The 16,082-nt window shown below is 45.5% G+C and overlaps 1 protein-coding gene across 1 annotated transcript in view; it reads right to left on the reverse strand.

Annotated features, from left to right (window-relative positions):
- Window positions 1-486: 486 nt before the first annotated feature.
- LOC123348334 (cytosolic phospholipase A2 gamma-like) overlaps window positions 487-16,082 on the reverse strand; it is a 48,204-nt gene continuing 32,608 nt past the window's right edge. The window contains exons 8-13 of the mRNA XM_044985848.1: window positions 12,117-12,239; window positions 7,916-8,011; window positions 4,849-5,003; window positions 3,633-3,798; window positions 3,068-3,070; window positions 487-653 (exon numbers count right to left, since the gene is read on the reverse strand). Of these exons, the coding sequence (XP_044841783.1) occupies window positions 487-653; window positions 3,068-3,070; window positions 3,633-3,798; window positions 4,849-5,003; window positions 7,916-8,011; window positions 12,117-12,239 (710 nt within the window). The remainder of the gene's footprint in view (window positions 654-3,067; window positions 3,071-3,632; window positions 3,799-4,848; window positions 5,004-7,915; window positions 8,012-12,116; window positions 12,240-16,082) is intronic.

Below are 16,082 nucleotides of genomic sequence, written 5' to 3' on the forward strand. Positions count from 1 at the left end.
TCCATACCAGCTGAGTATGCTGACAACTGGGCTAACAGTTCTGAGGGAAGCCCTCTTCCTGCTTATTGCACCAAGGCTCAGGCTCCACAGGTGAGGTAGGCAGAGGAATAGCTGTCTTTCCCAGGTTGGGAATCACTCTGGGGCTTAGGCACCTGGGCACCAAGTGCACATGCCCCAGGACTGAAACATAGACAACCAGAGACATTTTACTGAAACAACTTTGGTTCTGAGGGAGTTTAGGTGCTACAGGGTTCTGCATCAGGTGAGTTTTGTGAATCCCCGTGGTGTCCAAATCTGGGACTCAGGCATCTACAGGGAAGTTAGGTGCCTAAATCCCTTTGTGAATCTAACACAGGGAAACTAACCCCTTCCTGCTGCACTTAGGTTCTAATTGGTCACAGTGAACAGCCTTGCTGGAAATGTGCAAGTCAAAGCCAGGCAAGGTTTTCTGCCCTTCATGAGTATGAGCCAAACAGTGATGTGGTTTTAAAACTCCTTGGTGGAGGAGGACAGAATCTGCTGGATCTCCTTCAGAATCCTCTCCTTGTTGTTGGATACATTCATCTTCGCTTTTTTGAGGAGTACTTTGACATTGTCCTCTGAGTAGGATGAAGTAAAGGTGGTAAAGGTGACTCTGAAGTCCTTTATTTCATCTAGGAATGAAACAGGTGGGTAAGTGCCAAATAGAGGGAAAAAATGGTTCTGCTTTTACACTTTGACTGCTCCCAGAACCATAGAATCCAGGTACCTAAAGAGACAGGGGAACAACATGACCAACTCCTGAGGTTTTCATAGAATCACATTTGGGGAGGAGCTGGGTGGACTTCATGAAGGTAGGAGTTTCAGAGAAGAAGGGGGCTGCAAGGAGGACCTCTCTCTTTGTTAGAGAGTGGAGACATGTAGAAGAGAGTTGGCCCTGGGGATGGTCTCCTGAATATGGAAATCTGGCAAGAAGAAGTGAGAGAAAGCAGCCACTGGAACAGAGCAGGCTCCAGTGCTAAGACATGATCAAAGGGCAAGATTTGGAGAACCAGGGAAAGAGCCCAGGGAGTTGCCCAGAAGATGAACAAAGCAGCAGGGACAGATGAGAGGCCAAGCCTGAGGAGGGTAGAAATTGGCTTGAGTTTATCCTTTTATCTTGGGATTTTTGTTATGGGGTTCCAGGGGAGAGCCCTGGCCCTGAAAGAAGGCTGAACCTAGAGAGGTTTGGAGGGAGAAGGCCTGTGAAAGGAACGGACCTGGACTGCTGGTTATAGAACCCCTGGATGGAACCCAGAGAGTGTGAGGGCTAGGGTTCCCCTACCAGCCACAGGAGAAAGTGGCATGAAGTGCTTGAGAAGGGGACAAGGACAACTGGAAGCCATGGGGCAAGGTTGTGCAAGCTCCCTAGGAACCAGAGTTGGTGCCAGAGACCTGATATAAGGACACTTTGTGGGACTCTGGTACACCGGAAGGGGTCTATTTACATTGTGACCTGGTCCAAGGGCTGAATCCTAGGAAAAGGTCCACCAGAGTCACCATCAGCTGGGAGCTCCAGATGGGGAGAGAGACATTATGCTCACACCTGGCCCTCAGCCCCCGTCTTCCCTACCCACCTCAGTTTATCTATTTTATTTCCCTTCCTTTGCAAACTAGGAAAAACACAGATCTTCCAGACTCCTTTCTTTGCTGGGCAGCAGGAAGATTGATGAGAGTTAGGTACCCAAATCCTTTTCAAGATCTGCATTTGCATTTAAAGTGCAGCAGGTCAAAGCTGAATCTGTCCAATGAGTCCAAGGGAGTCTGTATCTCATGTAATTCACATGTAACAGGCCAAGAGGAAGTGTAAGTGACACCAGTTAGGTCCCCTTTCCACTCCCTGCTGAAGGTGGCCTGTTCTGCCACATCTCCTCTCAGTTACACAGGTGCAAATCCAGAGAAATCCACTTGATTTGAGTAAAATATAAATAAAACAATTTAAAACATTGATCAGTAAGAACTTGCACCTTTGTCTTGATTAGCATGAACCAAAGGGCCTACTTTCTGACTGCAGAGTGACTCTCAATGAATTGAAAAGCAGCACTTTTAAAACATATGATGGGGAGATTATTTTGCATAGCACATGAGTGACCTGTGGAACTCATTGTTGCAGGTATTACCATGGGCTGATCACAGTAGGACTGTAGGAAGGTTTGGATATTATGCAAACATCCATGGTTATATCAGAGTGGATTAAAAGACAACAAAAAGATATAAACCTGCCTGCATTAGCCCATATGAAAACTACTTCCCCAGGAAAGGTTTATTTGTAATTGTTTATTATGGGATTTTGTGCTCCTTCTTGTGAATCACGTGATGATGGCCACTGTCAGAGTCAGGACAGAGGGCTAGATGGACCCTGCTCTGGTAGACAGGCACAATATTTGAGATCCTCTGCTCATTTTCACCAGTGTCAGTCAGGAGTAGTTCCATTCAATCAGTGAGCTCCGATTCAGACACATAGGGTGAGGTTCACAGCAGAACTTAGGTGTTGGGTTACTGAGAGTCACGGCGCCTAATTTTGGACCCCTAGAAAATCACTGGGATTCACACAGGCTGAGTTAGGCACTCATGCTCCTGTGCAATGAATGAAGAGAAACAGACTCCTGGGAAAGTGATTCACAAACGCCAGCACACTAGGCTGGGAACCACCATGGGAGATGCCCAGGAGAGGGGTCTGTGCTAAGCACTGAGGGAGTTCAGCACCCAAGACCAAGCTGGAGGAAGGCGCTTGTCTCTGCTTGGGGTTCTCAGCTGTGACGACAGACACTCTATGGCCTGGTGGTTACAGCACTTACACGGGTTGTGGGGGGCCCAGCATCCAGACTCCTGCTCCGCTGACTCTCCAATTATTTATCCAAAGTGGAACAGCTACAACAGGGGATACTGAGGGAGACCCACATCAGAACATCCCCTTGCCCAGTGGCTTTGGCATTTGCCTGAGAGACGGCACATCCCTCTTCAAATCCCTTCTCCCGCTCAGGCAGAGGGAGACCTTGACCGGCTGCCCCATCCCAGATGAGTGCCATACAGGGCCGGCTCCAGGAACCAGCTTAGCAAGAGAGTGGTGGCAACTATTTGGCAGCAATTCGGCAGAGGGTCCCTCACTCCCGCTCAGAGCGAAGGACTTCCCACTGAATTGCCGCAGGTCACGATCGCAGGGTTTTTTTGTTTGGTTTTTTTTTTTGGCTGCTTGGAGCGGCAAAACCCCTGGAGCTGGTCCTGGTGCCATAACCTCTGGGCTAAAAATGATGAGGGAGGGCACTTGGGGGTGCTTGATCCTGCAGGCCACACCTCAGCACATCTGCCACAGCCAAGTGAGGCAGAGAAACGCCTCTCTTTGTGCATCTGGAGGCCTGGGATGGGGCAGCAGTGGTCATGCTCAGAGACAGAAACACAGACACTGAGAGAACTTTTCCGCAAATCTTAGGCCCTGACCAAGGGTAGGTTCCTAGAGTCTGGTGGCAGCTGAGCAGGAGTTTTGTGATTCCCAGTGAGGCCTGATTCTAACACTAACATGTAGCTGGCTAAACCAGCAATGAGGCACCAAAGTCTCTTTGTGAATCTAGCTCATAGAATTTTAGAAGAGAGGTGTACAATTAAGTTACCTGGACAACAATTGTTGTTGTTGAAGAGAGGGAAGTGCATGACAGTAGGAACATCTATTCCTCTGAAGATGTAGCAGTCAGAGAGGTTATCAATGTCCTTAATCTCTTCTGGGTTTATCTTGGGAAATGGGATGTTATTTACCTTACAGTACTCAGCAGTTTTCTTGATGGTCTGGGAAGAAGGGAAAAGGGATTTTAAAATAAATAAATAAATGAATGAATAAATGAACATCTCCACTAATAAAACATGATGCCACTAATATGGCCAGGCTAGAGAGTTCAAAATACCCCTAATCTACAGTGTACAAACATTTCAAGGAGCCTCTAAGGAACTAACTAATCGAGGGCCTCCATGGAAACCAGACATGACCCTGTTTGCATACCTGTTTAGCCAGAATCTTCGTATAACAATGCATATACTGTGGCTGATGTTTTCAAAATTCCTAAGGGATGTGGATACCCAGTTCCCATTAAAATTAATCCCTTAGATGGCTTTGAAAACCTCAGCCCATGGTAATGAACAGAAATCAAAACCCAGAGCTTCAGCTCCAAAACCACAAGTTTGATTTTTGTTTTTTTTTACAAATTCACCTATAGGAAAACTCTTGTTCCATGTAAACAAAGTAGCTAAGTGTTATAGTAGCTACAGCCACTAGAGGGAGACAATATCACCTATGGAGCACTGGTGATATGTGAGGCTGAGGTTAGCAAATTTGCAGAGTTCTAACTGAGTTATTGGAATTTAGTTCACATTTCTACTGACCCAGTCTCCTTCTGCTAGAGCTCTCTTGGCTCTTTAGTGCTAACAGATATAAAAATTGGTCAAACCTAATGACTGTCATTTAGCACATCAGCTAGGACTGTGATACACACAGGGGCGTATCTGTGGAGTAAGCAGTTGCCATTTTTACAGAGTAAAACTGAACTTCAAGGAATTTCCTCTTCCTCCATGGTATCCAAAGGGAAAGAAAGGTCATGACTGGTCACACGCCCTTACCCCAAACCCAAGTAACCTTGCAGGGAAAAAGGTAAATATTCCCAGTGGATCCTATGTGCCCACACATCTCAAATTGTGATCCCCACAGCAACTTCTGGGAATCCAAATGACTGCTGCCAACAGCAGTGTAACCTCACTGGTCACGGGCCAAGTCCTGGGTATTTGTGCAGTGCTTCATCAATGATTGGGGCGTTCAGAGATATCACAATAAATAATAAAAGTTACTTCGAAAGGATCCCCGGAGCTGAAGTCGAAGGAGAGGATCAGTTTCACTTTCCTCTCTGGGCGCAGAACGAGGGGGTAGGCGGAATTTATGGCAAGGCCGGCATCGATCAAGTGGATGAATTCTTTGTTGGTCAATCCAGTGGATTGGTCTTCACCTGCAAAAGTGCATCCACATATTGTTTTAGGCTGTGATTTTTCCAAGGGGTCACAATAAGTGAGATGCCCAAATCCCCCTGAATTCCATGTGCATTTTCAAAGTTGCCTCAACTGGCAGATAAACTCCTACTGGGATTTCCTACGGCACCAAAGCAGGTTAGACCCTGTCAGGAGTAAGGACCCAGAGCTCGCCTGCTTACATGCTAGCTTAACGCCCCCCTCCCCCTCAGCAGTCTAACCAGCACAACTGGGGCCCTGCTGAGCCACCTGATCAGCCCAAATACCTGACTGGCTGTGAGGATCTGCAAACTTGCTCTTGTGACCAGTGGCAGGGTGCTGGCAGCTCAAAGCATTCACTCCTGGCTGGGAGAGCTCCTGCTCCTGCCCTGTGCCCAGCCTTGCTCCCACCTTGTCTTGCTCCCAGTAACTGTCTCCGATTCCTGGCCTCTGACTCTGCATTTGACTCTGGCACTGGTCCCCTGCCTTTGACTCTGGCACTGACCATCAGCTCCAATTCCTGGCTACTGATGCCTGCTGTCACCATTGGGCATGACTCCTGCTCTAACCAGTAGGCATGACGACCCCCATCCTAGTCACCCTGCTTGTATGCTTCTGTAATTACCACAAGGGGCCAGACTTGCAAAGGTGATTTGGTGTCTAAAGATACAAAGAAAGGCCCAGTGGGTATTCAGAAGTGCCCAGTGCCCACATTGATAAAGGTGTTTAGACACTTCTGCCCATAGCAGCTAACAGATTTAGGAGCATAATATCTTTTTTTCAAAGGGATTTAGGCACTTAGGAACCAATATCTCATTGGCTGTCTATAGTCCTAAATCAGTTTGGTGTTGCAATGCTTACCACATTGATGCCTAAATACCTTTAACACTCTGGGCCTCGGTGTCTGAATCCCATTAACCTCAGATGTCTATCAATATCTTTAGGCACCAAAACCTTGCCCTGAGCCTCCTTGAAAAACCTCAGCTCTACTTTTGTGAAATTTGTATCTAAACCAGCTCAGTGACACATGGGCATCATCAACAAACACATATTTGAGCCAGCGTTTGGTAAGTCTCCATTTTAGGAGAATCCCGGATGCCTTATAAAGAAGTTCTGATTCAGGGCAAATTCTGAATCATATTAATACCCAGCACTTCTACTGTTTACTTTGACAGTAGCTCACAACAGAGTGGGGGCAAACACAGCAACAACACACTGACCAGGGCCGGCTCCAGACCCCAGCGTGCTAAGCAGGTGCGTGGGGCGGCATTGTCGGGGCAGGGCGGCATTTGGCTCCGGCGGACTGCGGAGGGTCCCCTCTTCCCGCGGCTCCGCTTGAGCTCCCGCAGGCATGACTGCGGCGGGTGTGCTGGTCCCGCGGCTCGGACGGAGCTCCCGCAGGCATGCCTGCGGATGCTCCACCGGAGCCGCGGGACCACCGCACCCGCCACAGACACTTCTGCCCCGGCCGCGGGACCAGGGAAGGGCGGCACACCGCGCCGCCCTGCTTGGGGCGGCGTAATTTCGAGAGCCGCTCCTGACACTGACAATCACCTGTCCAAACAAAAGCCCCACATTCCCTTCAGGTTTCGTGTGAAATCCCTTTTATTTACTTCAAAAAGGCAAAAAATGAAAAATATCTGCCTCCCCTCCACAAAAAGAGAGTTGAAATTTCAAAATTATTTCATTCCACAGGGATGGAAGCTGACTCATTTTCTGTTTTTCATGAACAACAACAGAGATTTTAATCCAATAATTTCCCTGTGGTTTTTTTTCTGTGAAAAAGTTGATTTTAGAAAATGGCTATTTTCCACTCAGAATAAAAATATCACTTGATAAATGTTGACTGTAAAGAAAACCTCTTGTCTTAATGATGATTGGGGATGCCTTGCAATCTGATTGTCATAAAACCTTGTAAAATACATTGCCACACTGGCTCTCAAACAGTGGTCAGTGGATAATGCAAAACAAACCAAAACAAATATTCAGAAAAGTTTGTTGGTGCAAAAAGCAGAAATTCTATTTTTACTGCTGCTTTTAGTCTCTCCTGTGCACAAGAATTTTCATAGGTTTGTGATAATTCTAATAGTCCTCAACATCCTCCCTCTGGGGCCTTGAGAAAGTCATTTCTCATTTTTGCACCTCAGGTCTCCATCGGTTACATGGGAATAACAACAGTTCTCTGCCTTGCAGGAAATTCTCAGCTATCACCAGACACTCAGGTAATATAGTAACATGGAGGCTGATAAACAGGTTACTAGATACAGAATTTGTGATAATTTTCATGACACTATCTTTAAAGCTCTTTGTGGGCTATAAGATAGCTGCTCCTCCCCAATCCCTTCCCCACTGCTACCCCTTTCCCACCCCCACCCTCTGCTGCCCCTAGTGCCCATTATACAGTACAGCCGCCCCTTCCCTGCCCCTCACCACCTGCTGTCCCTAGCACCCATTATACATTATAGCAGCCCCTACACTCTGCTGTCCCAGTGCCCATTATATAGTCTCCCCTTCCCATCTCCACCCTCTGCTGCCCCCTAGTGCCCATTGTACAATATAGCTGCCCCTTCCCACCCTTTTAAACTGGGAATGGGTGATTACCTGTTCTGTTCATCACCTCTAAAGCACCCAGCATTGGCCATTTTCAGAAGACAAGATACTGGCCTAGATGGACCATTGGTCTAAGCCAGTATGGCCGTTCTTTTGTTCTCATACTCTGCTGTCCCCAGCGACCCATTACACAGTTTCTCACCTTTGCTGAGTTTTTTGCCCATTATACAACACGGCTGCCTTTTTCTCATTATTTTCTATTTAATCTATTCTCTGTCAAAACAGAACCTGGAAAAACAAGGAAATTCATGCCACGGATGAAGAAACAAATGTGGAAAATGCAATTCAAATGGATTTTGCTTACTATCTGTGTACAGAAAGTTGTTGGTCCACCCCCATGTCCAGGAGCAGATACAGGTCACGGTTTTCCATAATAATTTCCATACATGCCATACACATCCTATTAGGCAAAAAAAATTTGAATAAAAATCAAAGCTGAAAATAAGTACAAACAAATAGCTAGGGGAAATCTGCAGACTGAATTCCTTTCTTCCTTTCAGTTGCTAGGTGTGAGTAGGGGCAGAGACAGGTATTTGTTGATCAAAAGGCACTCAGGTAGCCTAGTGTCCCTTGAAGAGCAATTGCAATAAACACAGAGGTTATTCTGCTTCGGGACTGCTGGACTCAGTCTGTCTGATTTTCTAGCTCCCAGACCAACTGACAGACACTGTGCTGCCAGGTGCAGGGACTCCCACTTGCTGGGCTGTTAGGAGTGGGTGCAGTCCCCACTGACAATAGATATTTCTTTGCATTTTCACAGGCATAACTGAGGACCAGTTTTGCTATGACAGGACTTGGAATGGGGCTGGGGTTTGAGGAGAGAGCAGTGGGTCGGGAGTGAATGGGCTGGCCAGAAGACTGCCTGGGATCAGGGGGAACCCACAACTCCAGGGTCTTTTCACAGAGAAACTTAAAATGTTGGGGCTTGTTCTGAATCAAGAACAAAATGGATTAACTGATGGAAAATATTCTCTTTTAGAAATAACTCTTTCCCTGGGTTGAATTACCAGACCTAGAACACCTGACATTGTGCTTCTTATTATGCTTATAATAAATAAATAAATAAATAGTACTGTCAACAATTCTGTTGATTGTTAATACAAAGTTAATACTGTAACTAAATTAACGTTCTCCAAAGGTAGAATTAGCCTTGGTTTACTCAAAGACACCTAAGGCTGCTAAATACTTAACTGCTACTCTCCTTCAATATTGTATTACATCAGGATAAGTTATAAATAACCTTGTGTTCTCTTAAATTACAGCAAAGTCCCTCAGGGCCAAAAATAATAGTTCCATATTTTTAAGCACCTAGTGGGATTTTTAAATCAGTAGGAGTTAGGTGCCTAGATGCTTTCAAAAATCACACTACCAGCTTAAATCCTTTAAAAATATGGCCCTGAAACTGACAAACACTCTTATTCAGCATCTCTATTTCTTTTGTTGGATTCCTTATTTCTTAACTATTATTATGCTTGGAAGGCTGAGATTTTTATCAGTAAAAGTCAATTTCATATGCAGAGACGGCTCTTGTTTTTTTGCCGCCCCAAGCAAAAATATTTTTGTCTGCCCCCAACCCCAGCCCTGGACTCTTACCCTCCATCACCACTATTGCCATCCCCCACCCGCACTCCCTGCTGCCCCAGCCCTGGGCTCTCTCTTCCCTCCCCCCACCTGCACCCCCTGCCACCCCAACACTGGGCTCCCCCCTACCAGTGCTGGCTCTGCCTGCAATCCCCTCTCCTCCAGCTGGTCCGGCGCTGGCAGAGTCTTGGTAAACCCTCAGCCCAGGGTCCTTCCAGCCAGGGCTCCTGTCTCCAGGACTGTCCGGGACCCGGAAGGGCAGAGCCAGGGGAAAGTCCCGGCAGGGGGCTGAGGAGCTGGGGCAGGGCAGCCCCAGAGGAAGCGGAGTCCTGGAGAGCGGGATAGGGGCCCCACACAGCAGTGCCCTGCCCTCTATGGCCCCGCTGCTGCTGCTGCTTCTGGCTGCCCTGCCACAGTCCCTGGGCGTCAAGAGCTGCTTCACCCAGCCCCGGATGCTGCGCTGGGGGTGGCCACCCTGTGGCACCTGCAGGTGGCTCCATGTGCCCCGTGGGGTGGCCCCCAGCTCGAATGTCCCCCGCTCGGAGCCTGCCTGGCCCAGCCACAAGGTGTGGGCGCTGCTTCCCCTCGGCGCGAACCGCAGCAGCCCCAGGGCACCCCCGGCACAGGACGTGCTGCTGCTGCCAGGGCTGGCTCTAAGCTTTTGTGGCCCGAAGCAAAAAAAAAAAGAGATGGCCAGAATGCTGCCCCTGAAAATGTGCCGCCCCAAGCACGTGCTTGGTTGGCTGGTGCCTAGAGCCGGCCCTGTTCATAGGACATTCAAATGGATAAAAAAAAATCCTATCTATGATAACAGAAATTTACAGAGGCAAAACATGAAAAATGCTGCTTGAGAACTCATTTGGGCTTGATTTAAGCATATTTACTTTATATATTTTGACATGTGATGTTGTTAATTTGTGTTTTAATGGTTATAAAGTTTGAACTTTTTGAATGTCAGTATTAGGAGACACATCCTCATAAACTTTCAATAGGATTTTGGTGGCAAAGGACCTTTTTTTTTGTTTTGTTTTTGTTTTGTTTTGTTTTTTGAGAGCCTTACATAAGAACATATGAATGGCCAGAGGGAATGAACAGAACAGGGCAATTTATTGACTGATCTTACTCCTCTCATGCAGTCCCAACTTCTAGTAGTCAGAGCTTTAGGGACACCCAGATCATTGGGTTGTATTCCTGACCATCTTGTCTAATAGCCATTGATGGACCTAGCCTCCATGAACTGTTCTAATTCTTTTTTGAACCTGATTACACTTTTGGCCTTCAAAACATCCCCTGGCAATGAGTTCCACAGGTTGAATGTGCATTGTGTAAAGAAATATTTTCTTGTGTTGGTTTTAAACGTATTGCATATTAATTTCATTGGATGCCCAAAGTCCATGTGCTATGTGAAATGGTAAATAACACTCCCCTATTCATTTTCTCCCACACAATTTACAATTTTATAATGTCTGTCATATCTCCCCTCAGTCGTCTCTTTTTCAAGTGGAACAGTCCCCATCTTTTTAATCTCTCTTCATACGGAAGCTGTTCCATACCCCTAATAATTTCTGCTGCCCTTTTCTGAACCCTTTTCAGTTCTAATATGCATTTTTTGAGATGAGGTGTCCACATCTGCACACAGTATTCAAGATGTGGGCATACCATGGATTTATATAGAGGCAATATGACATTTTCTGTCTTATTATCTATCCCTTTCCTAATAATTCCCAATGTTTTGTTCACTTTTTGGACTGCCACTGCACACTGAGTGGATGGTTAGTTTTCAGACAATTACCCACAATGACTCCAAGATCTCTTTCTTCAGTGGTAACAGCTAATTTAGACCCCATCATTTATTATCTATAGAATTGGGATACTGTTTTCCAATGTGCATTACTTTGCATTTATCAACATTGGATTTCATCTGTAATTTTCTTGTCTTGTCACTCGGTTTTGTGAGGTCCCTTCCTAACTCTTCCTAGTCTTATTTGGACTTAACTATCTTGAGTATTGTATCATCTGCCAGTTTTGCCATTGCACATTCTTCCCATTTCTCCAGATCATTTATGAATATGTTCCACAGCCCTGGTCCCAGCACAGATCCTTGGGGGACTGCATGATTTACCTCTCTCCATTGTGAAAAGTGACTATTTATTCCTAGTCTTTGTTTCTCTAACCTTGAACCAGATACTGGTTAACTTTTTATTTTTCCCTCTTAATGTGAGGGGGGAAATAGTAGAAGAAAGAGCTGACACACTTGAAATGATGAATTATGAAGGGAAATATGTAAATGAATTTTTTCTTCCTTTTAGGGCACATCTGGTTCTTTGCTCCCACATCTGGAGGGATAATTTGGAAAGTCAGTGGGCTGGATGACTTTGAAAATCCCCGTCTAAGTGACAAAAGTTTCTATAGGACTTGCCTCCAAGTTCCTTTACAAAAGTCCAGATGTGTTTAGCGATCTCCACAATCCAATCTTCCCAGCTCTTCAAATATTGGGACACATTCACTTCCCAGCACTTCAGATTGGAATACGCCTCTGCATTAATAAAGGATAAAATGAGATTTGGGACAAGCTCATTAAATATGTTCAGGGGCACAGGGACATTCAAGGGGGACTAAGGCAGTTTCAGTGCCCAGGTCCCATTGAAAATCAATAGGATTTGGGGTCCTAATTCCCTCAGGCTCTTTTGAAAACGTCAGCCTGTGTGTGTTGGAACAGCCCTGGGAATTTGTGAAAATATTCGCAAATACATGGATGTTGTCATGCAAGCCAGCATGCAGAAATTCATTCATTCATTCACAGCAATTCATGATATCTGGCATTACCTAAGGCACCAAAGGAAGTAGACTTTGGACTCCATTTGAAAATCCCATTCTAAATAATTAGGGAGAGGTGGTAAATTTAGTCCTGCTGGTCTACTTGCCTTTCAGCACTTCCTTCAGCTGCGTGAAGATTCCCTCACAGTTTTTCCCAGCTGAGGCATGAATGTGGAGCTCCAGAAGGAGGAGGAGAAGACCCTGACAGTGTGCACTAGTGCAATCATTACCTGGGGAGGAAAGAGAACATAATGTGGCCAGCAGGCAGCTGTTTGTCCTGTGAGCCCCTGGGAATGAAGAGAGGAAAGACTCATGGCCTCAGTGCCCAAAGACTCTCGAGAGCAGGGATGCAACAGCCAGTGTAGGGTCAGACACCTGGCTGCAGAATCTGTCTGTACCTGGTGTCCTAGAATGTCAGGCCCCATGTCAGTGGAAGGAGGAGGGCAGTGGTTAGAACTCACCTCCCAATGACACTTGGCTTACGGTGTGAGCTACCTGGGGCTGATGTGGGCTTCTCACAATTTTATTTATTTATTAAATGAAAAATGGTTGTTCAACCAAATTGGCAACTGGTTTGGGGTTTGAGCTACTTGGGCCGACTAAGCTATGAGGAGGTCATTTGGGCCTCCTGGGACAAATGCACCCACCACTAATAAGCATCATCCCATCTTGTCCTGAACCTACAGCTCTCAAGAAAAGTTCAGCTCCATCTGTCAGGCCATGGAGGTGGAGAAGTAATTATAGCCACGCTGCCAAACCTGCAGTCACTGGACTTTCCAGGGGTAGAAGCAGAGAAGGCTAGAGGGAGATTCCTCAAACATGCTCAAGTGTTAGCTGGTTTGGGCTACAGATACTGATCTATGAAAGAACCTTCCCTTTTATTCCATGACTCCTTACTTTGCTTCAGAGCCTCTGGTAAGGCATCTTGTCAATGGCTTTCTAAAATAAATGGGTTTTGTGTTCCTAAATCACTTTGGAAAATCCCACTGTAAAATACTTAGGCTCAAGTGTCTAAAGTGGGTTGGGCACTACTATGCTCAGTGTTGCAAGGTCATGAGACGTAGGCTTCTAAGGATGTGATTCATGAAGGTATGAAGCATTTACTTCCATTGAAATCAATGTGAGTTAGGCCACTAAATAAAAATCTGGGTCTAAGTCACTCTCACTCTTTAAAATGGGACTTAGCCATCTAAATCACATGGTAGATGGTCAAATCTACTCAGATGCCTAAAAGTGCAGATAGACACCTAGTGGCATTTTCAAAAGTGCCTAAGTTAGTTAGCACCTACCTTCCAATGGGAGCCAGGCACCTTATCTGCTTAGGTACTTTTGAAAATGCCACTAAATTCTTATCAGCATCATTAGCCATCTAAATCTGGCCTTTAGGCCTTGGAACACTGATCAGAGCAAGGCATAAATACCTCTAAAAATGTGAGCTTTTTATACCCCTTTTGCCTCAGACAGGGATGTGGGCAGTCAGGCCTAGTGGTCCAGATTAGAAAACATGCCTCACAGTGACAGACTCAACCAGCTCAATCTATTTACCTTAAGAAAGAGAAAGTTAATTGGTGACTTGATTTCAGTCTGTAAGTACCTACACGAGGACCAAATATTTAATAATGCATTTTTCAAGCCAGGAGAGAAAGATGTAATATGATCTAATAGCTGGAAGTTGAAGCAAGCAAAATTCAGACTGGAAATAAGGCGTCTATTTTGAACGATGAGAGTAATTAACCATTCAAATAATTTACAAAGGGTAGTGCTGGATTTTCCATCACTGGCAATTTTAAAATCAGGATTGGATGTTTCTCTCAAAGATAATAGGCAGCACGTATAAAACAAAAAAAAGGAAATATTTATTCACACAGTGGCACAGTTAACCTGTGGAACTCTTTGCCAGAGGATGTTGTGAAGGCCAAGACTATAACAGGGTTCAAAAAAGAACTTGATAAGTTCATGGAGCATATGTCCATCAATGGCTATTAGCCAAGATGGGCAGGGATGGTGTCCCTAGACTCTGTTTGCCAGAAGCTGGGAATGGATGACAGGGGATGGATTACTTGATGATTACCTGTTCTGTTCATTCCCTCTGGGGCACCTGGCATTGGCCACTGTTGGAAGACAGGATACTGGGCTAGATGGATCATTGGTCTGACCCAGGATGGTCGTTCTTATGTTCTTAAAGATCTGCTCTAGGAATTATTTTGGGGGAAGTTCTCTGGATTGTGTTATACAGGAGGTCAAATGAGATGATCACAATAGTCCCTTCTGGCATTGGTTCCCTTTCCCACAATGGAAAACAAACAGCACAGGGGCCACCCAATTAAATTAGTAAGCAGAAGGTTTAATGCAAACAAAAGGAAATATTTTTTGCATACACTGCACAGTTAAGTTGTGGAACTCATTGCCATGGGATGTTGTGATGGCCAAAAGGACAACTGGTTCAAAAAAGAACTAGATAAGTTCATGAAGGATAGGTCAAGATTGTCAGGGATGTAACCTCATGGCATAAACAGACAGTAAAGGGTTAAGAAATTCACCTAGCCTAGCTGACACCTGACCAGATATTTCAAGAGGAAGGAGGGAAGTTTTTCTTTCCTTTGTTCTATTCAGAAAAGTTTGTGCTGGAGTGAAGGATTCAGGAATCAGCCATCTCTTAAAAGTAGTAAGTGATGGAATGTATTAGGTTATGTTTATTTTCTTTTGTGACTTCATTTTGCATAAGAGGGAGAATCAAATTGGGTGTCTTTGTGTAACTAAGGTTTTTACCCAGAGGTATTCCTTTCACCCTTTTCCTTTAATTAAAAGTCTTCTTCTAAAGAACCTGATTGATTTTTCCTTGTTTTAAGATCCAAGGGTTTTTTGGATCTGGACTCACCAGGAACTGGTGGGAGGTGAATCAGTCTCAATCCTGCCTGGAAAGGAGGGATAAAGACTGGAGAAATATTTGTGGGGAAGACAGAGTTTCCAATGACTTTCCTATAAACATTTGTTTAAACCATTTGGTGGTGGCAGCATACTGAGCAAAGCTGGTAATTAAGCTTAGGGTTTCTCATGCAGGTCCCCACATCTGTACTCTAAAGTTCAGAGTGGGGGTGAAACCTATGACATGATAGGCAGCAAAGTGGGATTCAATTGAACCAAAAGCCTGTAAGATTTTTTTTCTCTCCTTTTGGGCTGCTTGGGAAGCAGCAAAGAGAGATATAGATCTTATCTCTCTTTGCCTGAATGCAGAGGTGTTACATTTTTTAACAAAGGCTTTTGTTAAAAAAGGTTTCAAGCTTTGATAATGTAGCAGTCTAGGGAACCTTGGAAGATTTTGTTATGGCTTAGCTCAGGCAATTTCGCTTTCTCAGCCTCCGGTTATTGTAGGACACAGCATGCTAGCTTTGACCTGCCTCAGCCGGCTGGGACTGCTGCGTGGCAAGCCCCTGGCTGTTGGCCAGGGGGGCAGCCCCAGAGGGTGGAGAGTTTCTATTGCATTATGTATGAGCTGATATGCTGCTGTTTGTATAAAATGAGCATGCTTTGTGTTTGTTTTAGGACTTCACCCCAGGCCGAGCTACAGGGCGCTGGGTCCCCGTCTCAGTGACAGCAACGCTTGGGGTCCCCGTTGCAGATGTGTCACTTTACCTTCATTAAAGCCAATTACTCTCAGTGTGGAGTCGGTCTCGTTCTTGCAGAGTACCTCGGACCCTTTTGGGCAGTAACAGATAGTTAGCAGATAATTAACATTTTGCAAAAGAAGTCACAAAACCGTTTTTTCTTGTTTCTTACTCAGGGGGGGGGGGGAATGACAGAAAGGGACACACAAAAGAAGCTAGAATTGGCCAGATTTGAGGCTGAAGAAAAAGCAAAAAGGGAGGCAGAGGCAACTGCCCATGAAAGAGCTTTGGAAATTGAAAAGGCAACAGTTGAAGCAGAAAGGGCCAAGGAAGAGGCTGACCACCAGAGGGCTATGGAGATCCAGAGGGAGTCCCAGAAGCATGCACTGGAGTTAGCAAGGATTCAGCAAAATACACCAAACAATGCTAACAATCCTCTGCCAAAACTCCACAGATGGGAGTGATTAT

This window comes from Mauremys mutica, chromosome 13 (genome assembly GCF_020497125.1).
Source record: "Mauremys mutica isolate MM-2020 ecotype Southern chromosome 13, ASM2049712v1, whole genome shotgun sequence".
Classification (NCBI taxonomy): Eukaryota; Metazoa; Chordata; order Testudines; family Geoemydidae; genus Mauremys; species Mauremys mutica.